Below are 25571 nucleotides of genomic sequence, written 5' to 3'. Positions count from 1 at the left end.
CAAGCAAGGTGGTTGAATTCTGTCGGGCTGGGTCACCTGAGGTGCCACCACCTGTGGCTAAGACATTGTTTAACTTCTTAAAACCGTGCCCTTCTCCCCTGAGACCAGGCCTTAGTGACCCTTGCTTCTTAAAGACATCTCAGTATTTAATGACTAAGAGTTAAATAATGGTGATTTTGTCATGCTGTTATTTTTTTCTTCTTTTATTTCCCCTGGATTATCTTTTGTTTAAAAAACCATTATTGTAAAGGTGATATACAGAGGGGTTACAGTGACACAAGTCAGGTAATGAGTATATTTCTTTTTGAACAGTGTTACCCCTTTCCCTGGTTTTCTCCCAGTTTCCCCCTCCCAACCCTACCCCCTACAAATTGTATAGTTCATTTTCAACATAGTGTTTAGTAAATATCACAGCTACAATTGTTCATTCTTTGTCCCAATATTTCTGTGCTCCCCCTTTACCTTTCCCCTAACAGATAAACTTACATTTAAAACAAAAGGTAGAGAAAAATCAGTGACAAAGGAGAAAAACAAAAACAAACCCAAGAAACAAAATAACAGAAAAACCTCATTTCTTTTTCTTGAAGTTTATTTCAAGAAACATCATTTTATATGTTCATATGGACATAGTTATTGAGCCTTTGTGATCCACTCCTAAGAATATCCTCCTTGCATCTCAAACTGTGTCAATGTCTAGAGATATGTATAGTTTATTATGTCTAAGTATTTTTTTTAAATCTGTTACTATCCAATGTTTTTACTTGTAGATCTATAGGCACATTCCAGCTACCACAAATGAGGGAAACTATGCAACTTATGTTTCTTTGGGTCTGGCTTACTTGGCTTAATGTAATTTTTTCCAAGTCTTTCTATTTCCTTTTATACAATATCATTCTTTCTGATGGATGAGTAGAATTCCATTGTGTATACCACATCATCATACACTGAGGGGGATCTGTGTGGACTGTATATCTTGGCTATGGTAAACAACACTGCAATGAACATGGTTGTGCTGGTAGCTTTCACATGACCTTGTTTGTGGTCAGTTGAGTAAATGCCCAGGAGTGGATAGGGAAGCTTTATGTATGGTCTTTTGAGGAACCTCCATATTGCTTTCCAGAGTGGTCAAACAAGTTTATATTCCTTCCAACATTGTGGTAGCAATCCCTTTTGGCCATATCCTGCCAGCATCTCTTACTGTTAGTTTCTTGATAATAGCCATTCTAACTGGAGTGAGGTGGCCTCAACGTTGTTTTGATTTATGTTTCTCTTATGGCCAAAGATATTGGACATTTCTTTATGTGTCTATTGGTTGTTCTTACTTCTTCTGAGAAGTCTCTCTTTAAGCCTTTAGCCTATTTGTTAATTGGGTAGTTGTTTCTTTGAGGATTTGTTTTGGGGGAGTTTTATTTTTTTGAGATCTAAGTATATTTTAGATATGAGGCCCTTGTCTGATGCTTATCTAGTAAAAATAGTCTCCATTCTGTGCTCTTTCTACTTATCTTGCTAGCTATGGCCTTTGCCATGCAGAAACTCTTCAATCTGATGCAGTCCCATTATCCAGTCTTTCTTTGATTTGTTGTGATTCTGGATCTTTACTTACAAAGTTTCAACCCATGCCTAGGAGCCCTAGTGTTTTCCCTCCCATTCTTGTAATATTCTCAGGGTAGCTGGCCTTACATTGAGGCCTTTGGTCTATTTAAAGTTGCTTCCAGTGCAGGGTGAAATACAAGGATCTAGCTTCAGTTTTCTGCACGTGTACAGCCAATTCTGCCAGCACCATTTGTTGAAGAGGCTGTCTTTCTTACAACCTGTGCTTTTGGCTTCCTTATAAACATTGGCTGTATGTCTATGGGTTCATTTCTGGATCTTCTATTCTGTTCCATTGGTCCTCAGGCCTACTCTTGTGCCAATACCAAACTGTTTTTATTACTATGGCTTTGTAATAGAGTTTGAAGTTTGGTATTGAAATGTCTCCAACACTGTTCTTCCTGCTCTTTTTGCTATTCAGAATCTTTTATAATTCTATATGAATTTTTGGATTACTTTCTTTATATCATTGAAGAATGTTGTTGGGATTTTGGTGGGTATTGTATTGAATTTGTAAATTGCTTTGGGCAGTATTGCCATTTTCACAATGTTAATCCTTCCAATCTAGGAGCGTGGAAAGTTTTTCCATTCCCTTAAATCTGCTGTATTTTTTTCAGATTTTTAAAGTTTCCATAATAGAGGTCCTTTATATCTTTGGTTAGTTCCTAGTTTTATTTTGGCTGTTAGAAATGGAGTTGATTTCCTGATTTCAGCCTTCATCTTTCATTGTTGGCATACAAAAAAGCCAGATTTTTGTGGGTTAATTTTATTCACTGCTACTTTGCCAAGGTTTCAGATCGGCACAAGTAACTTTGGAGAGGAATCTATAGGGTTCTTTAAATACAGGATCATGTCATTTGCAAAGAGGGATAATGTTACTTCTTCTTTCCCTATTTGGATCCCCTTTATGTTTTTCTCTTGCCTTATTGCTCTTGCTCAGAATGTCCCCTGGAGTACCTAATCTGTTTTTCTGAGCTCACAGATTGTAGGTAGCAGGTCTGGGTACCACAGGGCCTCCTCCTAGGCTGGGATATTAATCATAAAGTCCAAGTAGAAAAATGTGTTCTTGCCCAGAAAACTCAGAGTCTCTCAGGTTTTAGACTTCTCTCAGGTGCTCCCTGAAAGAATTTATGAAGGCTATGTTATTACTTTTGCACATTTGGGGTTCTAAGAAGTTTCTGTCTGAAGGTTTAAAAGGTTCCAAATCATGTGATTTTTTTTGAATGGTACATTTCACATATTTCAGTTTTGAAATTATACTTTTTCATCAGTTCTTAATGCATCCAGTAGAAGCAGACCCACAGTGATTAGACATCCATCCACCATCAGAAGGTATTTAAAAACCACACAAAAAGATCAGTAACAGGGAATAATTCCAGTATATTTCCCACATGCATGTCATGCTAATAATATGCTGAGAAATCCTGGATCTTATACTTGATAATCAAGGTATATTTCTCAATTGAACTTTAATATTTTGTTTTCTGTGATTATAATTATATGTGTAAAATTGTTTACTTGATTACCATTATAATTATTTTAGTCTACCAGCACTAAAAGCAACACAAAGTATTGTTTTATAATTAAAAAGTTAGATTATATTAGAAATACCTCAGAGTGAGATGTACTTAGCTTTTCTCTCTCCAATTACCTCATTTCTCCACATATAAACATTTATTGGTAAGAAACAAGTTGCAAGATCAATTATATTCTTTGTTCCCATCAATAATTTTTTATAATTAGATCATTCAGTTTGGCGTGCCAAAATGCAGAGTTGTTTATTGTGAAAAATTTTCTTTAAGGTGACAATTAAATCATATTCTGTGGGCCAGTGGGTAAACCTGTGGGCCAGTGGGAGGGGGAAGGCTTCTTTGAGTTGGCCACTATGGACAGATGCGTCTGCGTCCACCTCTTCTGGCCTCTTGTGGTCTTGTGCTTTCTCTGCTTGGTTGTGGTCAAGGTCCACATAGGGGGCTCTTTCCTCTTGGGGAGATCACTGCCACCATCTTGGCTTTACCCATTTGTCTTTGGGGACCAGTAGGAGTGTAACAGTGTTCCCTCTGGGAACTGGCAGTGTGGCGGTAGCAGTGCATGGGTGGAAGAAGGGAGGATTGCTTCCTGCCCACCTGGACCATTACCACCTCTTCTTCTGCAGTGCCCTGCACAGGGCTTGGAGTGGACTGAAGGGACTGGAATTTTATGGAGTAGGATCTAGTAGGCAGGGCAGGAGTTGCCCTTGCTCTGCAGGGGTCCATCTGGTCCCACCTGGGCAGGGGTGGGAAGTCCAGCCTTCCCTCTCCCTCGATGCCCCTAGACTCTGGAGCCATCAGCTTACCCAGGACGAGAAGCCCTTGCTTCTTTATCCTTCATTTCCATCCCAGGGTCACAGGGTCCTCTCTTGGTTGTTGAGAGGCGAAATTTGTCCTAGTGTGAAACTCTTTACAAAAGGCTGCTTCTGTCTCTGCCCTGAAATCTCAAAGGTATTACCTTTGAAACATCCCAAACCAAGGACAGCTTTATGAGGGAAATCTTCCTGGAAATGGCTGTTCCTGGTGGAGAAGGGTCTTGGGTCGAGGAGACTGAAGCAAAGAGCTGGGGCACAGGGTGCACAGCTCATATTAGTTGGTGATTTTGAAGCAGATCAAAACAAGCAAAATCATGGAGAAAAAATATCCCTGGTCCTTTCTTGTTTTAATTTCCATTACAAAGTCAAGGCTTCTGCCGTGTTTGCTTTCTGGAGGATGGCTTTAGGATGCTCTCTCTCACTTCTCTGTGTGAAAATGCCATCCTCATATTCATTTCCACAAAACATGCTACTGGCAAGGCGGGCTTTTCCCATCTTCTGTGGTAGCCGTGTTGGTTCTAAGGCACTGGAAGGGCTGATCTGGTGTTGAAATTCACAGCTTACATCTCCTCGAAGTGCACGTTAGCTTCCCAAGTCTCTCCCATGTGCCTTTCAAGGATTCCCAGGCACCATGGAACCTGATTCCTGCTCAGCAAGCCATGTGGGAAGGTGAGGCCAGCCAGAAAACCAGGGAGCGCCAGCTTCTTAGCATCCCTTGTATCCTGCCACCTTGTGTTTGTGGCATCATTTAAATTGGCCCTTGAATGAGGTTATATGCGTTCTTTTTTCCCAAGGCCCATTTAGGTTATGCCTGTACAGGAAGAACACAGGTCAGATGGGCATGAAGCATCAATGTGAATCACTATTTGACATGAAAACCCATCAGCTAGGCAAAGTGCCATCCGTGTTCTTTTATTTTTGATGTTGATAGCTTTGGTAATTTGACACAGATGGAATTGGAAGAATGCCAGGATTTGTTTTTAATGCATTAAAAATTACCTTTAACTAGCTATACAAAGGAGTTGCCATTTAACACACCAAAATTTTGGTGTGTGTGGTTCCTGGGGCTTGAACTCAGGGTTTGAGTGCTACTCCTGAGCTTTTGTGCTCAAGCCAGTGCTGAAGGCTAGTACTCTACCACTTGAACCACAAGTCTGAAGGAAGGGCAAGGAAAGAGAAGGAAGGAAGGAAGGAAGGAAGGAAGGAAGGAAGGAAGGAAGGAAGGAAGGAAGGAAGGAAGGAAGGAAGGAAGGGAAAGGAAGGAAGGAAGGCTGGTCTAGGAAGGAAGAAGGAAGAAATGAGAAGGAAAGAAAAAGGAATGAAATCCGGGTGTTGGTGGCTCAGTCACTCAGGAGACTGAGACCTGAAGCCAACCCGGGCAGGAAAGCCCATGAAACTTTTATCTCCAGTTAACCACCAGAAAGCTAAAAGTGGTGCTGTGGCTCAAATGTGGCAAAACCCTAAACCTGAGCAAAAGAGCTCAGGGACAACACCCAAGCCCTGAGTTGAAGGCCCATGATGGACAAAAAAAAAGGAATCATTAATTATTAATATGCAGGGTCTGTGTATAAATTTAGCACAAATCAAATGATATCATCTAGCAACCAGCCATGATGAGTTGCCTTGAATTGTCATATATACAAAACAAGTATTTCTGTAAATTTTCCTATAGAAAAATTGTTCACCAAATGTGAGCTATTTTGCAGTGAAATAGGAGTAATTACGTAGAGGCACCCTTATTTCACTGTGAAGAGGATTTCCTAGGATCATTGTTGCCTGGCTGTCATGGTGGCCCTGGGGATCCATGGCTAGTTCTGGCTCCCTGGTGGGCAAGAGTGTCTTCATGCCTCTGTGTGACAGCGGTGGGCCAGGGGAATATGATTCGACGTGGCTTGAAACAGCATTTTCTCCCGTGTCCTGATCATTTTTTAAGCTAGCATTGCTACCTGGTGAATTTGCTTTTCTTAAGCTTTGTGATAAAAATCATGGTTATTTGCATTTATTTAGTGAACAAAGTTCATTCCTTCACACAGTATTCAGCAAAAGGCTCCATACCTACTGGCAGCTGTTTGTGGTGTGGTGTGATGGAAGTTTGGTAACTGGACTGGAAACAGATCACAGTGTGGTGGGCAGAAATGACCCTGCACAGCAGTGACGTAGCACAGTTGTTACCTAAGCTCTGTGCCGGTGTCGGAAGCAGAAAGAGGCGACTCCTCTGTGTGTGTGTGTGTGTGTGTGTGTGTGTGTACGCACGCACGCACACGTGTGTACATGCATGCATGTTTTGAGGAAGCATCGTTGATTATATACATTGGTATTGAATATTTAATGATTTTATACTTCTCTGGAAAGATTAAAACTTGTAACTGTTTTAGGAGCTTCCTGTCCCCCTCAGTACATGGAAGCAGGCTCTGGTAAGAGTTCCTTGAACTCCCAGGGAATATGATGGAATCATACATGAGATGATTAGGAAGCTGAGATTTTTTTTCTAATCCCCTCCTGATTTGGAAGCTCTGAGGAAGTCACTAGAGATGGCAGAAGGGTGATGAGTTACAAAGAAGTCAGAATTTCTCTGTGCAATAGGACGAACTCTCCAATTTATGAAACAAATACTATGTGACTGTAACATTATAAAGAGGAAAAAATAGGAACTTTTTAGGAAGAAGAGTTAATTGTTTTGGTTGATAAACCAAAAATAGATACTTTGATCTGAGACTTTGCCAAAGTCTCACTTATTAGAAACACATTCAGTAAAAAGGCAAAAAAGTTTGTATGATCTGAAGAGAAAATTGAATGTTTCAAGAAAATGTGGTATACATATACAGTGGAGTTTTATACATCCATTAGAAAGAATGATATGGTATCATTCAAAACGAAATGGAAAGACATGGAAAAAATTATATTAGAAGTAAGCCAGACCCAGAGAAATACAGGTTGCATGTTTTCCCTCATTTGTGGTAGCTAGAATGTGCCTACAAATCTATAAGTAAACACACTGGGTGGTGTGCAGGTGGTTACGGATGAATTAACTGAAGGATCATAGACTCTATGGAAAACTCAAACAGAATAACTTTTTAGAAAGATCAGGTCAAAGCCCAACACAATCAATACCAGGCAATGGGTATATCCAAGATGGGGAAGGGGGATTGAAGTGGTGGAAGGGGTGAAATGCAGTCAAGAATTCATTGGTGATACCACAAAATTAACAAAAGGGAGGGAAGGGTGACACTGTATTTGTAAACTGCTTTGTTACAACTACTTTTTGTACAACTTTGTACAACTGCTTAAAGATCACAATAAAAGAAACACATTTGGTGTTAGGTCTTTTGCATCTTTGAGAGGAAAGAAAAATGTCTTACCTCTGTTTTATTGACACATGGATGGAAACAGAGTTCATGCGGTTCATCCACATCATCAACCACAGGGAAAACATCCCAGGCTTACTGACCAATCCCTTACCCAGTCCTGCTGAGGCTCTGGGACTGTTGATATGTGGGCCAGGCTTGCTGACTGATCCTTTATCCCCAGCCCCGACTGTGGCTCTGGCATTGTTGGTAGGATGTGGACTAGGACAAAGTTGTCCTGGGGTCTTCAGGAAAGAACTATTTGTAAACTTGTTTGTTTTTGCCTCGCAGTTACCAGCTGACGAGTGGTTACAAGCCCGCACCCATGGACTTGAGCTTCATAAAGCTCACCCCCTCTCAGGAAGCGATGGTGGACAAGTTGGCAGAAAATGCTCACAACGTGTGGGCCCGGGATCGAATCCGGCAGGGCTGGACATACGGCATCCAGCAGGTATCAGAGGGAGCGGGGAGAGAGGTCTCAGCATGGGGTCTGAGTTTCACCTCCCATGTGAATTATTCTTATTTGCAACAGGAGAGATTAATATATCACGACTGGATCGAACCTCATATTCTTAGGGCTGGACTCAAGGAGTTACACTATCTGAGCTCTTAGGACACTGCTGTTCTAAGACAGCATGGCGTTTCTTCTTCAGAGATGGTATTTTCGGATGGGGCTTTGAAATACTAAAATGAAATAACAGTAGACGTACAAATTCTTTATTCTTTCCTCCATGGGGCCAGATACTATTACATCTGCAGAGAGAGGGGTGTCCACCGTCACTGTTGCCTGATGGATTAGTTTGCTATGGCCGTTAGAGGCTCAAACTCCCCAGCTGGCCCTTCTTGACTCATGCACATAAACGACTCTTCTTCCTACTTTACCCCTGGTGTGCACACAGCCCTAGTGAGATCAGTTTGCCCAACATTGCCCCACCTACAGGTCACAGCTCCACAGGCCACAGACCCAGGGCTGGCACAAAGCTGCCTGACGCTAGGGCCAAAGATCCTCACGTCCTGAGTGCAATCCCTGGCAGCTTTGCTTGAATATTTTCAGGTCAAAACTGGACCACTGCTCCCCGCTGGTAGAAGAAGACACTGTCTAGAATTAAAAAGAAAAAAAAAGCGTATATTACAAACTCTTCTAATCCAGTAGCTTCTGCCATTTAGGAGAATAAAAGTGACTTAACTAGGCTTGTTGATTTTTCCCCCAGATGACATTTTTGTTTGGTATTTAAGTGGTCTCAGAATCCCCTGAACCTCTATGTGCGTGTGCACGCGTGCATGTGTGCACATGGATGTGTGTGTGTACCCTAGGACTCAGAAGAGGGCCCAGTCCTTAATTGGCCCCTTGCAGCAAAGCTTGTCAGGGAGCCGCACCATGATGCTAAATGTTCTCAGCTGACCCATTGCCTGTGCTGGTGGCCGGTGGGAAGCCGTTGTCAGGCAGCAAGCCTGCTTCTGTTACTGCCCTTCATCGTTTCCCTTCCTTTTGGAGAGAGACCATGTCAAGTCCGTGCTCTTATCCATTTGCTTACAACTGTTATAGCCATGGTGTCTGGTAACTTCTGGAAGCTGAGAAGATGAAGGAAACCAAGGCTGGGGCTGCTTCTGCCCTGGGAGACTTTGCATTTTGATGTTTCCATCACCACCTCATGTCTCAAAGCTTCTGGCATATCTTTGGTGATGATCTGCCTTGATTTCCTCCCCACAGGATGTAAAGAACAGGAGGAATCCCCGCCTGGTGCCCTATGCCCTCCTGGATGACCGGACCAAAAAATCCAACAAGGACAGCCTCCGGGAGGCGGTGCGCACGTTGCTGGGCTACGGCTACAGCCTGGAGGCCCCGGACCAGGACCACGGTATGCCCTGGCCTGGCCCCTCGGCGGTCAGGCCTTGGGGTGGTTCTTTAAGGCCAAAGAATAGAAGATGGAGTGGGCACAGGGGTCCTGGTGGCTTCCAAAGCTTTTGCAAAGAGCTGTAGGGATGGAAGTAACCACAAAATTCATCCAGAAAGTTCTTGGGTGGCAGAATACACACTGACAATGAACTAGTCCTTTATGATTATATTTTGTAATGGAAGTATAATTAACAGACAGCAAGGCCCGTAGGTTAAATGTTCAGTTTGAGTGATTCTGACAGTTTTATGCATGAAAGGAACTTCCACCCACATGTCCAACGTGACCACCCACACGGCCACTGCCAATGTGTTCTGTGTTGCCTAGAGGTTCCTTGTTGTAAGCGGGAAGAATTTCACAGTTTTGTTATTTTGGTTTTTATTGAGGTTGGTAGTCCAGTTTGAATGAATTTTTGTTCAGGATGTGAAGGCCAAGGTTCTTTTTTTATTTCTTTTAAATACAGATGGGTGTCCACTTGTTCAACACCCATTATTGGAGCAATTATTCTTTTCAAATTAACTTACTTTGTCTTTTTTTCCCCCTGTGCTTGAACTCTTAGCCTCACACGGTCACTTAGCTTTTCTGCTCAAGGCTAAGGCTTGAGCCATATCTCCACTTCTGGTTCACTGCTAGTTAATTGGAGACAGGAGTCTCTCAGATTGATCAGGCCAAGCTGGCTTTGTATCTTAATCTTCAGATTTCAGCCTCTTGCATATCTAGGATGACAGTTATGAGCTGCCAGTTCCCATCTTTATCTTGGTATTTTGATCAAAATAGATAAGTGACTTCCATTTTGAAACAGTGTACTGTGTTCCATTTACCTATATCATGGCTGTCTTTAAGAGTTGATCACACTGTATCACCTCAAAGTGAATTTTCATACTAGATAAAGTCATCCAACTCTCTTTCTCCTGCATCTACATATATTTTAGATTATGTTTGTCAGTTTGTTTTTATGGAATTATGCTTAAATTTATAGACTGTTAATTTGGGGAGAATTGGTACTTGAATAGTATTTAGTCTTCCAGTTCATGAACATGGTATGTCCCTGTGTATTTTGTCCCTTTTTAATTAATTAATTTTATTTACATTTATTTTTTTGCAATATCTCAATCAGATTTAATATTAGGGTAAAGTTGCCTTCTTAACATTAAGTTAAGCAATGACTCCTTCTTCCTCTAGTTTTCAATATATTTGTGTTATTTGCTTTCTTTAACTATTTGAAGTGTTTATCTATTTTTTGTTGTTGTTGTTAGTCATGGGGCTTGAACTCTGGACCTGAGCACTGTCTCTCAGCTCTTCAGCTCAAGGCAAGCACTCTATCACGAGCCACAGCACCACATCCGGTTTTCTGGTGGTTAATTGGAGATAAGAGTCTAACGGATTTTCTTGCCTGGGCCAGCTTTGAACTGCTATCCTCAGATCTCAGTCTCCTGAGTAGCTAGGATTACAGGCGTGAGCCACAGGCTCCTGGCTAGGGTTTATCATTTTAATCCATTGAGTCTGGCAATGTCTTCTTTAGGAGAGGTATTTAAAATATCAAAAATGTGGCATTTTCTCATCTCCCTTCTCTTCTGCTTTTTATGTCTGGAGTGAAATGTGGCATTTTCTCATCTCCCTTCTCTTCTGCTTTTTATGTCTGGAGTGACTCCCTATCTTTCATTCCTGATGTTGATCATTTTGTGTTTTCTCTTTTGTCTTTGTCAATCTTCCTAAGGATCAATTTCATAACTCTTTTTGAAGAGGCAGTAGATCTTCACGATCTTCACTGTGAAGTTTTGGTTAAGGTTTCACGTGTTTACTTTATTCCATCATATCTCAGGGGCTGGGATAAGTAAACTCCCATGATTCTGAGTGGCAGTGTGTTGTTTTTCCTCTCGGAAGCATCATGTCCAGTGAGCTGTGTTGTCACCACAGCCTTGGCACATAGTACTGAGGAATTCTATTTCCACATCCCCAGTAGAGATGGTTATGTGTCCTTTTTATATGAGCAGATATATGTACACAGAAACAATTGCTGATGGCTTTAATGATAACCTTGAAAGTTTGAGTTAATGAAGTGGATAGTACATTTCTCCCCACATGAAAATGTGTGTTATATGCCCAAACAATCATTGATATTTACATTTTAAAGATATAATTGCTTAAAGATTTAATCTGTTTTCAATTACCTTTGACCAATTGCTTTTCAGGGACAGTTACTCCGCAAATGATGCTGGATGAGTATGGTGCTATTCTGAGGACATAGGGTAGTTTATTCTGTTTTTAGCTGTTCTTACATCTTCCTGGCAGCCCTGTGGGCAGTGTATTGCTCCCTCATGGTTACCTTCTTTCTTGCGAACTAGGTGAGTTTCAAGGAGGAGGAGAAGGTTCCTAGCTGGGTGCCATTTTGCTGACCTATTTGAAATTCCTGTTTCCATTTGATTTTTATACATAGACCTTGAACTCTACTGCGACTCATTCTGGGCATTGAAGGGTGTATGTGGAGCGGCAGGGGAGGTAGACTAGCTTGCTGACAGGGTCACAGAGTCCAGGCAACATGTCCAAGAGCTCTGGGAGAGAGGGTTTCAGCAGCCTGGTGATGTGTGGGAACTTGCCACAGAGAGGGCCTGTGAGTTACCTACCGCTGATCCAGCCTGCTGCACTAGAAGCATGTAGGGCTAGGGCAGGGAGCAGCTGGCTGATGAGTTTCGTTTTACTGCAGTGATGCAGTCAGATGGGCAGGGAGGGGCGTGCGGCATGTTCCGTCCACAGCCAGGGCCCCAAACCCAGTATCGCCCTATGTCATACTAGGAATTCAATTGCACATCATGGAAAGTAGAGTTGTATCTGACAAGTGACATCAGGAACCAGAGGAAATGTCTTCCGAGTAGGTGTAGAAGGGATCAGAATGTCAATCAGTCAGAGTCAAACCCCAGCTGAGCTCTAGATCATTCTGGGCCACAAACTGGAGGAGGTACCAGCCCCAGAAGTTTTAAAGCAAGAGCTTTATGTGTGATCGCAGCTTACCACGGCAATACAGCTATGGCAACTGGAGCAGGAAGGAACAGATTGGAGGACGAGGGCTTGGGGAGATGGACAGACCATTGGGAAGTTTTGCAAACACTGGGATTTTTAATTTTTGTTTTCTGAACAAGGATGGTGGGAATGGAAGTCATAAACAAATTATATGACAATTTTATGGTGTAAAGCAAAGTAAGTCTTGTAGTCATAGACAGAGATAAGATTTAAGGTACTCATTTACAACTGGCTATTCTGTAGCTGCCAGCATCTGAAAGCAAAAGCATAAAAGGTGAATGAAATTGAAAGTTGTCATCTGCGATGAATTGGAGCTATCATTTATTTTCTAGTCTTTAGGAAGATGCTAACATATTCCATATCAAATGTGAGTTCGGTGTCTGAGTTGTGCTATCTTTGGGTGTAGTTCCCAACCATCTATTGAAGCTTTGGAAAACGGAGCTTATTCTTCACTTACCAGGTTTCGTCATAGTTTGCATTGCTTTGTTAGAACTAACACATGGAAGCTGAAACTAAATTCCATTTAAAAGTATACACACACACACACTTTCATGTTGTCTTCTATGTACAGGGAATGTTCTAGGGGCTAGTTTGCATTCCTTGCTTAGCATAAGATTTTCATACATAACTAAGTCTTGACTGCCCTCTAGCGGTGCCAAGCTGGGGTGGTCAGTGTGGTGATCCAGGCTTAGACTTTGACCCTGCCTGACCTAACTGTGGGCACTGAGGGCTGGGCACAGGCCCTGATGAGAGCTTCTGCTCAAATATGCACACACACCCACTGCGGACACCACACAACACTGACGGACACGCTGACCCAATCCAACATATGCACACACACAGCAGATACCACATAACAAACACAGAACACACATACACACAGGCAGATACACAGACCCAAATCAACACACACATGCACGCACTGACAGACACACATGCGCTGATAAGACACACAGACCCAATCCAACACACACATACACACACTGACAGACACACAGACCCAATCCAACACACACACACACACACATACACATACACACACACTGACAGAAACATAGACCCAATCCAACATACACACACAGAGGCAGACCCAACACAACACATACACACACTGAAAGAAATATAGACACAACACATGCATAGGCAGACTCAACCCAACACACACACATACTGCAGACCCAACCTAACACACACACACTGATACAGAGATACAACATAGAGGAAGACCCAACGCAGCACACACATATACACATACATATTGACACACAGACACAACACACAGACACAAAACACACACTGACAGACACAACACAGAGGCAGACCCAACACAACATACACATACACACACACGGACAGACACAACATACACAGGCAGACCCAACCCCACACATACACAGGCAGACCCAACACACACACACACTGCAAACCCAACACACAACACACTGCGAATACAACACACACACACACACACACACACACACACACACACATGCTATACAGACCCAACACACACTGCAGGCCCAGCCCAACACTTACACTCACTGACAGATACAACACAACACACACACTACAGACACAATACACACCCCCTTACACACATACTGACAGACAGACCCAACACACACAATACACATACCGACAGACACCACACACAGAGACACGCGCCAACCAACCCAGGCCAACCAATGCGTGCGTGCACGCGCGCATACACACACACACACACACACTTCGCTGTGCCTTGGGTCCCAGCGTGTACTCGGGCCACTGTGTTTCCTGCCCTGCGGCTGCGTGGGAAAGGAAGAGTGGGACGCTCTGTGGCTTCCTTCCAGACCCCCTCCCCTCGTCCTCCCTCTCTTCTTCCCCCCACCCCGACTTCCCCCCCTCCGTTCTCAGGCCAGCCCTGGGGTCTCCTGGCCTCTGGCCCCCCAGGGCTTGGCCCAGGCGGGGTCAGAGGGCAGCACAGTGGGGTGCCGGGTGCGGATTTCCGGGTGCGGGGTGGGGTTCGGGTCTGGATGGTGACCCCCCTCCTCCCGCCTGCAGCAGCCCGCAATGAGGCGGGCAGTGGCCCCGGCGAGCGGTTCCGCATCTTCCGTGCGGAGAAGACGTATGCTGTGCGCGCCGGGCGCTGGTACTTTGAGTTCGAGGCCGTGTCGGCCGGGGACATGCGCGTGGGCTGGAGCCGGCCAGGCTGCCAGCCCGACCTGGAGCTCGGCTCCGACGAGCGCGCCTTCGCCTTCGATGGCTTCAAGGTGAGCCAGAGCACATGCGCTGGGGGCTGGGGGCGGGGCTGGGGCGGGGCTGGAGGCGGGGCTGGGAGGCTGGGCGGCCAGGGCGGCCAGGGAAGCCAGGGACATGTGCTGGCCTTCGAACGCTTCAAGGTGAGCTAGTGCACATGCGCAGGCAAGATGGGGCGGGGCGCGGGGTGGGGCAGGGAACCATGGCGGGAGGGGGACGGGGAAGGAGGGGGACACGTCGGAACCCCCAACCCCTCCAGCCCCGTCCCCAGCCCTACCACCGTGCAGGGGAGGGGGCGGCCCAGGAGGCCCTAGCCAGAGGACCTGGCGGAGGCCTGGCCGTGTGCAAAGCGCTTGTTTCCCGCCAAGGCACAGGCCGTGGCCCCGAGCTGCGCGGGCTGGGAATCCTGTTTCTTATTTCTGAGGGAAAATGTGAAATTCTGTTTTGATTGCATTGTCTGAGGGGTTCTAGGTAATGTGAATGACTTCATGAGACACACGGAGAGCTGCGCAGATCAGAAGGTAGTGTCACACCTGCCCACCCCAGGTAGAATTGGGTGTGTCACACCTGCCCACCCCAGGTAGAACTGGCTGGGTCACACCTGGCCCCCAGGTAGAACTGGGTATGTCACAACTGCCCACCCCAGGTAGTACTGGCTGTGTCACACCTGCCCACCCCAGGTAGAACTGGGTGTGTCACACCTGCCCACCTCAGGTAGAACTGGCTGGGTCACACCTGCCCACCCCAGGTAGAACTGGGTGTGTCACACCTGCCCACCCCAGAGCAGGCCCAGGAGCTGACTTGAGTTCTGAAACCCAGAGGGTTAGGTGCCCCCGACTTTGAACTGTATTTCTCACTGATGGAAGCTGCTAAGATCTTCAGCAGGAGGGGCCCCTGGGAGCACAGGGCTTGTTAGCTTTGCAGACCACAGACAAGGGTGGAGCCAATGGGTGGAGACCGACAGATGTGGGACACTGACAGATAGGCAGATGTGGAAGACATATAGACAGATGTGGGAGACAGATGGTTGTGGGAGACCAACAGATAGACAGATGTGGGAGTGGAGTGGAAGAAGAACATTGTTTTACCTGGTGGTTCCACTGGCCCATGGTCCCAGTAAGGACAGACGTTGGAAAGATTAATCTGACAGAACAGGGTCTCATGTCGTCTCTGCCAATTAGTGAAGCAGACTTGAGGACCCCAGTTCACATTTATCACGGCTGTGTTTCCAAGGTACTTCAGAACTGAGATTTCCCTCATGTGTGTAGAGGAGGGCTGCTGCCAGAAGAGTCCGGTTTTGGCTAGCTAGATCTTAGCAGACTGCTTAAGAATATTTTTAGGTTGGGATTGAAGCTTTTGTGGTTTTAAAATGGAACCAAAGAGCTTTAAGAAACCTTTTGTTTTTTTTTCCCCCCAAAGGAACTGGATTTATTTTGAAATAGATGAAAACTAGAGTGTGTTATTTTCAATCACGTATTCTCAGCTCTTAAATCTTTATTTTATTTTTGTGGGAGTTGAGCAAAACAGCCTGTAATCCCGGGGGAAGCCTTCGTAGGAGCAAATGACCTAAGTAGAGTGCAAAGGCGGATCGTTTTTCTTTGAACTGAAAGTCTGAGGGGTTGCTCGGATACTTAACCACACTAGACTCACATTCACAAACCTGCGCTCACGTTTCCGCTCAGCTTCTGCTGTAAGGCTGAGGGGCCTTTGCCTGTGCATGCTGGCCGGGCAGTAGGCCGGTGCGGTGTCCCCGACTGGCACTGACCCAGGCCCTTCTGTCCTTTGCAGGCCCAGCGGTGGCACCAGGGCAATGAGCACTACGGCCGCGCGTGGCAGGCTGGGGATGTGGTGGGCTGCATGGTGGACATGAACGAGCACACCATGGTGTTCACACTCAACGGGGAGATCCTGCTGGACGACTCAGGCTCTGAGTTGGCGTTCAAGGACTTCGACGTGGGCGATGGTGAGTGGGCCACATGTGCTGGTATTTCTGGCTGTCAGTACGCACTGCAGAGGTCTGACTGTCTGTCCAAGGTGTCTGTCTCTGTGTGAGGGTGAAGCAGAGCAGTTGTCTGTGCGCAGGACCTCTGAGAGACCTTGGAAATCACCTTTGCCATGCTGCGTGCACTTCTTTGCTAGGATGTTAATGAGGTAGAAATGGCTTTTTGAAAAATTATTATTATTTTGTCAGTCGTGGGGCTTGAACTCAGAGTTTGGGTGCTGTCCTTTAGCTCTTCAGCTCAAGGCTGGTGCTCTACCACTTGAGCTACAGTGCCATTTCCGATTTTCTGAGTGGTTTATTGGAGATAAGAATCTCACAGACTTCCTTTCCTGGGCTGGCTTTGAACCACGATCCTCAGATCTCAGCTTCCTGAGTAGCTAGGATTATAGGCGTGAACTGCCAGTGCCGGACAGAAATGGCTTTTATGAGGGTTTAACAAAAACCACCTGAACAGTGGTATTCCACTGGGAAGTAGTTTGGGGCTACTATCATTTTGTAGTAGGGGAGTCCACGGCACCTGGTTCTGTCCATTTTCCTGTGTAGCCTTGGGAAACAGCCTCTCTGTTCTCATTTCCGGAAAATAAAAGTAGTATTTGGAGATGATGGTGTCTTCAGTCGGAAGATCCCAGAAATCCAAACGACCATGTATTTTCAGCTTGTGTTGCCTTTAAGCCCACAGCATTCTTTATTTCAATGGTGGCATCTATTTGATCAGATGTAGGACTCTACGCAAAATGATTTCATGTCTTCTTTTCTCATCTGGGAAAAAAAAGCGGAACTCATCGGCCTGTGTGTGTTGAAGTGTTACCCTTTCTTTTTCGTGTACTAAAAAGGTTTGCATGTATATTAAATATGATTTGGACTATTAAAAAATCTGTTAGGGGCTATTTCATTTAGGTTTTTAGATGTGAATTCTTCTTTGTATTTCAGAAATGAGAAAAAAAATCTCAAATTATATGTCTTTAGGAAAGTGAGTCTGGTCTGCCTGTGAGCTGCTTTACTTTCCTCTCATCCCTAGATTTCCTGTGCGTATTCCCTTCCAAGCCGGTGGGCATGTCCCCAGCCTGGCAGAACCTGTGTGCTCCCAACACCGCCCCCTGCTGAGACACACAGAGGCTTAGCACTAGAGAGAGTTAGAAAGTGCCCAAGCCATCTGCCTTGGGGTGGAGAAGCAGCAGCGTCACCATAGGTTCTAGCTAATGTTTTAACAACTTTTTCCCCCAAATATGGTAGGTCTGGCTTATGCCCAAGTAACCAATTGAGCTCCTGTGCACGGATTAAAGCTCCACTGCCAGGAAAGAGAGTTTTGCTTAGCGATCAGCAGGCTTTGCTATTTGTAGAGTGTCAGTTAAGGTAACTGGGGTGGAAGATAGTGCAAAGGTCAGAAAGGTAAGGGCCTGTATTTTACATGGGCTGCACGGACATGTGGACATCTTTTTTTATTGTGTTGAACTATGTGTGGGCTGCTTAGGTCCTACTTGTGAAAAAATATCGAACCTATAGGTTAGACATAAATAGGTTATCCTATTTTGATGTTATTTATGAACTTGTGCTGGTTGAGCTTAATAGTATTTATTATTTCCTGATATGTCATTTCATCACCTATGTTGATATAATGGTCTCCTAAATTACTTACTATATGTGTTTTGTAATTAAAGCTAAACTCTCAGTTATCAGAGGTTCCTATCCATACTTACTGTGTCAAACACTGCCTTGTACCTAGTGTGTATTTATTAGATATTAACTGAGGCAAATACTTAATATTTCTCCATGCAGTATCAGGAGGCATCTCGTGTTTCCAAGAGAATTGAAGAACAGTAAACCTAGCACAGCATTTTATATACTGAGGTCCCCAGGTCCCAGCCAGCCCACTATGTGCATTTATAAATAAAGTTCTATTAGGACATGGCTACATTCATTTGTTTACCTAATGCCTAAGGTTGACTTAGCACTATAACTAGAGGTTGGGTGCCCGAATAATGAAGCAACAGAATGTGTCATCTACTAGTGTGCATCGAGTAAGCTGAGGAAAATAATCTATATTTGTGTAATGAAAATTGTTAAAGTTATATCTCTATAGATGAATAGATGGAGATATTTAGATAGATGTAGCTATAGATATAAACTCTTACTCCCTAGAGGGGAAAAAACCCTTGGCTTTTGTTGTTTTTCTCTCTTTTCTAAAGAATTGGCATGATATTGTGAATTAAACCCTCTTGAAACTTGAAAGTATTGTCCAAAGGCCTAAAAGTGCTTTTAACAGGATTTTAAAGTCTTCTACTATACCGCATATTTTGAGAAATCAAAGTTCTTCCAAAAAATGTAAGCGGAGGACAGTAACACTTTTGTATCCTTCACCTAGAATGATTGCATTTGTGAATTCTTTTGTATGAGTTTTGTTGCTCTTTTCATCTTTACTCTGGGCATCTTAAGGATGTGTTTACTTGCCTACATGTATTTAGCTTGTATGTATATCATGGCTTACCACCATTCTCTTATTTATCCATAGCTTACTTTCTCCTTTTACTTTTTTTCCCAATTTTTAAATTAAGTGTTCTGAACCTTCGTGCTAAAGCAGAATACTTTGTATGGGATTTCACCTTAAAAATCCCATGGCTTAGGTATTTTGGGATTAAAACACCAATGGGTGTTTTAAAGGAATTAAAGCTTAAAGAGTATAAGTACCCTGAAAAGATCAAATAGCTATTAAGGCTAAGATTTGATCCGAACCTGGTAGACACTGAACTCTCTTCTGTATAGCGTGCTGTACCTCTACTTTTCTTTTTATTTTGTTTTGTTTCTTGGCTTGTTTTCTGAGACAAGGTCTTGTTATATAGGCCAGGCTGGCCTTGAATTCCCAACCCTCCTTTCTCAGCCTTTGGTGTGCAGGGGTTGCAGGTGGAGCACCAGGCCCAGATTACCCTCTTCTTGGATGGTAATTCTTTGGAGACTGACCGCCTTTCCATCCTTGCTCTGCTGCTTGCATTTTCCTGTGCAATGGCTGGGGGGTGAGGATGTCTTCCTTCCCTTTATTAGGCTCTGAGCACCTTTGAGCCAGGGTATGTATCCGTCACTTTTTATTAACCACTTTTTACTACATGGCAGCTGCTCAGTAGATACTTAATTAAATAAATGAGTGGTTGTGCTGGGCGTGGGGGCTTATGCCTGTAACCCCAGCTACTTTGAAAGCAGAGATTTATGAGTAACTTAGTCTGGTTAGTATCACTTGTCCGGCCCAGGCAAAAACGCAAGATTCTACCTGAAAAATGAAGCACAAAGAGCTCAGGGACATGGGCTCAAGTGGCAGAACTTGCCTAGCAAGTGGGAGGACCACTTAACTCCAGTACCACCAGAAGAACAAAGGTTAAAAGTTTGCGGCATGCACAATAAACTGTCCTAATTGTATCAGTCGAATGTAAGAAGCGGGATGGATGTTTGGTTCTGGACTTAGCACACGTCGACACTTAGGGTTGAAGGTGCTGTGTGAGATGTTTCGCATCCCTCTCTGTCTTAGACATCTATTCAGGAGAAGGATGTAGCTGTGTCCTTTCATATTGAATGAAATAATTTTTATTATAACTTTCAGTTGTACAAAAGAGTTGCCATTTCACAAAGCAGTTTATGAATGTGTGCATCTGGGGCAAGGTCGCCTTTTTCCATGTTCTGACCCACCCCGCTCACCAGCCTCTCCCACCTGCCCCTCTGTCACCCTTCTTAATTTTATAAGATGTTTTTTAATGAAAGCTATCCCTTGTTTTCAAATAAATTACACATTCACCAAAAGCAACTTGTTAAATGGAAGGAACAACAACAAAAAATGTTGAAAGTCCTACCACTGTGAAACTTCAATTAAAACAAAACCTTTTTTTTTCTATCAACCCCTCCCTCCCTGCTGGGTGTTGGTGATTCACGCCTGTAATCCTAGCTACTCAGAGGCTGAGATCTGAGAATCACGGTTCAAAGCCAGCTTGGGCAGGAAAGTCCATGAGACTCATTTCCAATTAATCACCAGAAACCTGGAAGTGGCGCTGTGGTATAAGTTTCTTCAACTCGTACACATTGTGAATGTCTTTCTATATATTAACATACCTCTGAAAACTGAAATGAACCTTTAAAGTCTGAATTCTATAAAAGTAAAACATTCCATCTTATAAGGAGGCATATTATTAAGGAAAAAATCCCACCTGTACGTGGGTAACCAGTACAGGTAACCAGTCTGGAAGAAGATATCTTTGTGCATTTCTCTAGTCACTTAACCTTCTTTATCCCCCCAAAAGTATTTGAAATGTACAGAAGCATTCATGGATGATTATGAGCTACTGGAACCTTCTGCAGATAGAATGACTAGAAATTAGTGGGTGTTCACCATCTGAGAAGCTGTTTTTCTTTAAATCATCTCGATGTAGACATACAAAGGAGATACCACTGAACAGAGCAGTGTGTGAATACAGATACTCTTGACCGGCGTCTGCTCCTTCACTATTCTCACAGCCCTTCTCTGATGAGTGGCTCTAACCCTGTCCCTTCGATTATGCGAGATGACTGGAGATTTACCACTCGATACTGATGCATTCCAAGCTGTCTCAGATCGATTGTACTTACACAGTCTTTTTCCTTGTGGGGAGGGGATACTTACTTAGAGCAACTTTCCTGGCACAGCTGCACACACACAGCTACAGCTCCTTTCCTTGTAACTGGAATCTTTCTGTTCCCACTTCCTGGAACCCAGGTAGAGCATGCCTCCCTCCTCCTGGGCCACCACAAGTCACGGCCATACTTCTGGAAACACTGGGAATAAGCAGGTGTCATCTGTATTGTCTTCTGCTTTGTGTGGCATAGCATAAGTCATTTACTGGCCAAAATGTTAACAAGGGCAGAAGTTTGAAGGATAACAGTAGAACTGAGTATCTTAGTTCTGCCATTGGCTGATTCTTAGCACCCACTACATAGTTGATCTACACATTAGAGAATCCAATTAGATCCTCTGGAGTCTGTGGACCACCCATTTATTGTTCTTATTGTTTCACATGTGTGTGAAACATTGTAGAACGACATGAAGAGTACAAAAATGCTCCCCTTACTCTAGAAAAACACCTTCTCACCTTGTCATGACAAATGACCTCTCACCCCCTGATGACTGTTGATTCTAAAGAACTCAAAGAAACAATGAGGAGCATTAGTGTTGGTCCCCTCCTGCCTCAGGAGCAGAAGGGTGTGCTGACTTGGTCCTCTGTTATATTATGAACTATTTTGTCTGTTTGTCCCATGGTCCTTGCTGAAATGTGTGTATGTGTCTGTATTAAACTTCCCATGTAGATAACATGTACATATAAGCATATATTTCTGAATGACTATTCAGAAGTAAAACAATCAAAGTGCTTCTCAAAGATCAAAAACAGCTATTTGCATGTGAAATGGTTTTAAATGCTTGCCCATAGTCTTCTTTCTTGGAGTCACCTAAGAAGGAGCTGACAGTGTAGACTCGTTGGTGTCCCCACAAATCAAGCTTTTTTAGCAGCTTGAAGAGCAACAAAAAAGGCAGCCACCCCTCCAGCTGACAGAAGGGTCTTATGTAAGGCCACACTAGTAAATCATGAGGTCAATATCAAATCATGTTTTCTCTCCCTGATGTGAAACGCTCAATGTCTCTTCCTTCTGTTATTGTCATTTTCCTAGGATGGTGGCTGTGTCATAGATCAGAGTCCTGGAATTATCTGCTCAGGGTTCTGTGCCAACAGGCTCTTGGAATGACTATCCTGAAGATTGTGACTTTTCTTTTTTTCTTCCCAGGATTCATTCCTGTATGTAGCCTTGGAGTGGGACAGGTGGGCAGGATGAACTTCGGAAAGGACGTCAGCACCTTGAAATACTTCACCATCTGTGGCTTGCAGGAGGGCTATGAGCCATTCGCTGTTAACACAAACAGGGACATCACCATGTGGCTGAGCAAGAGACTGCCTCAGTTTCTACAGGTTCCATCCAACCATGAGCACATTGAGGTTTGCCTTTCCTTTAAAAAATCAGACCCCCAAGAGCAAATAAACAACAACAGATTCTTTTATCTATGAGAGGTCTTTGGGGGTCAGTTATTGCCACTCAACATGGAGGCCGTGATGCATTCATGTGTAGCAGAATTGGGATAGGTGCTCTACCAGAACCTTTTTAGATGGATGGACAATTTTCTTTTTGTGCCCAATACCTGAAACAAAACAAAGCAGTTTAAGGGAGAAATGTTGTTTTGGCTAATGGTTCCAGAGGCTTCGATCCATGATGGGTTGGCTCCATTGCTATGGGTTTTTGTTGTGGTGAGGCAGAGCATCATGGCAGCCAAAAGACTTGGTGGAAGAAAGCTGTCCTCATGGGAGCCAGGAAGTAAAGAGGAATCACAGCCAAGATAAAGCCTCCTAAGTCAGAGCCCCGGGTTCTACTTCCTTCTGTTTGCCCATGCCTTCCACAGTTCCAAAGCCACCCAATAGTCTGTTCCACTTCTGAATCCATCAGTGGAGTAAGACGTCAGGTCAGAGCCTCCTGGTCTCATTGTCTCTGCATGCCGAGGTGTGCGTTGCCGAAGTCCTCGGCATCTCTCAACACAATCATGGCAAATCAGGTTACCCAGCTTGATGCTTTTGATATGGAGGCCAGGCCAGGCTGGCTCCATTGTGTCCATGATAGCACAAATTCCCCCAAGCTGTCTTTAGAATTAGGATAAGAACTGTGAATACAGTTGTTTCTTAGGGTCCATAGAAAATTAGTTCCAAGACTCTTGGGCATGCCAAAACCTGTACTCCAGTCCTTCACATAAAATGGCGTTGTACTTGCCCCAAACTTCTGCACATCCTTCCATCAAGTTTAAGTTTCTACATTCCTCAGTCATTCCCTAACAGAATGCCAATTCTGTCTATCATTTAAGGAATGAGAACATGGAAAAGTGTCTTGACCGTATTCAGCACAGATGCGCTATTTTACAAACATTTTCTGAAGCAATGGATTAAATCTGCAGAAGGAGCAGAAACTGTGGCTAGTTAGGGCCAACTGCACATCCCTAACAGAGGCCTCTGTGCTTCCTTGTCTCTGACAAAGTGATGCCGTGTTTGGGAGTCAGGAGACACACTAGTCCTCTTGAAGATCAGGAAGTGAGGCATGGTGATGAACTAATGTGAACTAACACCTCCTCTTCCTTTGCCAGGTGACCAGGATAGATGGCACCACGGACAGCTCCCCGTGCCTGAAGGTTACCCAGAAGTCCTTTGGCTCTCAGAACAGCACCTCAGACATCATGTTTTACCGCCTGAGCATGCCCATTGAGTGCGCTGAGGTCTTCTCCAAGACGGTGCCCGGGGGGCTCTCAGGCGCTGGCCTCTTTGTGCCCAAGAATGATCTGGAAGACTACGACACGGATTCTGACTTTGAGGTTCTCATGAAGACGGCTCACGGCCATCTCGTGCCTGACCGCATTGATAAAGACAAAGAAGCCACAAAGTCTGAGTTTAATAACCATAAAGACTACGCTCAGGAAAAGCCCTCCCGCCTGAAACAAAGGTCATTAGCAGTTATGACAGTGATTCTCAATACGTGGTAATTGTGTGTGCAGAGTTACAGTAGAGGAGACAAGGTTCCCAAGTAGTATTCCTGCCCACCTCTCTCTTCCCTTTTTTTCTTTTCCTTTCTTGCTGTATTAATTTAAATTTCTTTGGCCCCCAATTTTTTTCTTATAGGGGAAGATAAAACAGCCTGTTGGCCTCCTAATTTGTTAGGCCTCATGTAATATGCTTCAAGTTACTTCTTAAGATGTCCAGGTGGACCTTATTGGTTAAAGCTTAGAGAGTGTGCTCACCACATTGTATGTTCAGGATCAGCAAGGCCGGCTGTTTTCTTGTAGTAAGTCAGGGCCTCCCACACACTGCATGATGGACAGTCAGTCCTTGTGGTGGGAGCTGTGTGGGCACCGAGCACCACTGGGCAGCCTCCCTTGCCTCCTGCCACTGGACACCAGGCAGAGCTCCAGCCCCAGCTCTGACAGCCTGAGTCTGACTGCAGGGTCCCACTGCTCCCTGGAGAAGGGGCGGCAGTGTGGACCAGGCTGAGAACCACGAAACTGATGACATGATCGTAGTCAAAGTAAGTCAAAAGAAACCATTCTTGATTCTTTGTCCTCTAATATATTACAGATTTTTACTTAGAAGAACAAAGCCAGATTATAGCACCAGCCATTCTGCCAGGCTCACTGAAGACGTCCTGGCCGACGACCGGGATGACTATGAATACCTCATGAACACTTCCACGGTATGAGCCGGCACCTCCCGCCCATCACCTCCTGTCAACCAATCCTTGTGCTCTCCAGCTCCTGTCACTCACTCTGTGCTCCACCTCAGACACCATAATCTGATCTGTTGCCTTTAGGAACACACTTGTTATGGAGACAGGGTCTCAGGCTAGCCCACGGTGGCTGTGCACTTGCTCCTCCTGACCCAGCATCTCTAGCACTGGGATTATAAACCTGTGCCACTATGCAGCTGGGTATCATTCTTAAAATAATTATTTGTTTGTACTTTTAGATATACCTTTAGGATATAAAACCCAGAAATGTTTGTGCCACGATGTCTGCTGTGTCGTAAGAGAAAATATCCTTAATGACACCCCTAATATTATTCTGCAATACAGTTTTATAGTTTGTCCTTGTCTTTTCTAAGTCCATGTCATTTCTTTCATTTTACGCAGTTGTCTCAACAAAGCAGATCATTTATCATGCTTGCTAAGAAGTCAGCTCTTGTCCACTAACATTAAAATTTTCAAATCCTGACATGCCAAATGAAAAAAAAATGTAATTCCCATGTTTGAAGCTCACGTACTAGATCTGAAATCTTTCTTTATTTTGCTTTATTTCTAAATGAATGTATAGACCAGGGGTTTCATTGTGGCATTTCCACATTTACACACAGGGCATTTTGAGCAAATTCACACTCCCTGAACGTGAACGTTCCTTCCCTTCCTCATTGCTTCTTTCACAGTGTTTAGTGTTAAGTGGGTTCCATTATGCTGTGTTGAGATATATGTGTATGTATACACACGTGAATATACACAGCGATTCCTTGGACTCTTTTCCCAATCAGTGTCCTCTTCTTTCTCCCCCACCCCTCATTCTC

At 44.2% G+C, this 25571-nt stretch overlaps 1 protein-coding gene across 1 annotated transcript in view; it reads left to right on the top strand.

Moving 5' to 3' along the window:
- The window catches only part of Ryr2 (ryanodine receptor 2 (cardiac)), a 294371-nt gene that overhangs the window by 118291 nt on the left and 150509 nt on the right, over positions 1 to 25571 (top strand). Inside the window, exons 26-32 of the mRNA XM_013009227.1 lie at positions 7570 to 7729; positions 8990 to 9137; positions 14232 to 14440; positions 16215 to 16389; positions 22219 to 22427; positions 23615 to 23967; positions 24597 to 24711. Of these exons, the coding sequence (XP_012864681.1) occupies positions 7570 to 7729; positions 8990 to 9137; positions 14232 to 14440; positions 16215 to 16389; positions 22219 to 22427; positions 23615 to 23967; positions 24597 to 24711 (1369 nt within the window). The remainder of the gene's footprint in view (positions 1 to 7569; positions 7730 to 8989; positions 9138 to 14231; positions 14441 to 16214; positions 16390 to 22218; positions 22428 to 23614; positions 23968 to 24596; positions 24712 to 25571) is intronic.

The sequence above is a fragment of the Dipodomys ordii genome, unplaced genomic scaffold (genome assembly GCF_000151885.1).
Source record: "Dipodomys ordii isolate 6190 unplaced genomic scaffold, Dord_2.0 Scaffold9, whole genome shotgun sequence".
Lineage (NCBI taxonomy): Eukaryota > Metazoa > Chordata > Mammalia > Rodentia > Heteromyidae > Dipodomys > Dipodomys ordii.
Note: the sequence above shows the minus strand (reverse complement) of the source record. Positions and strands in the feature narration are given on the sequence as shown.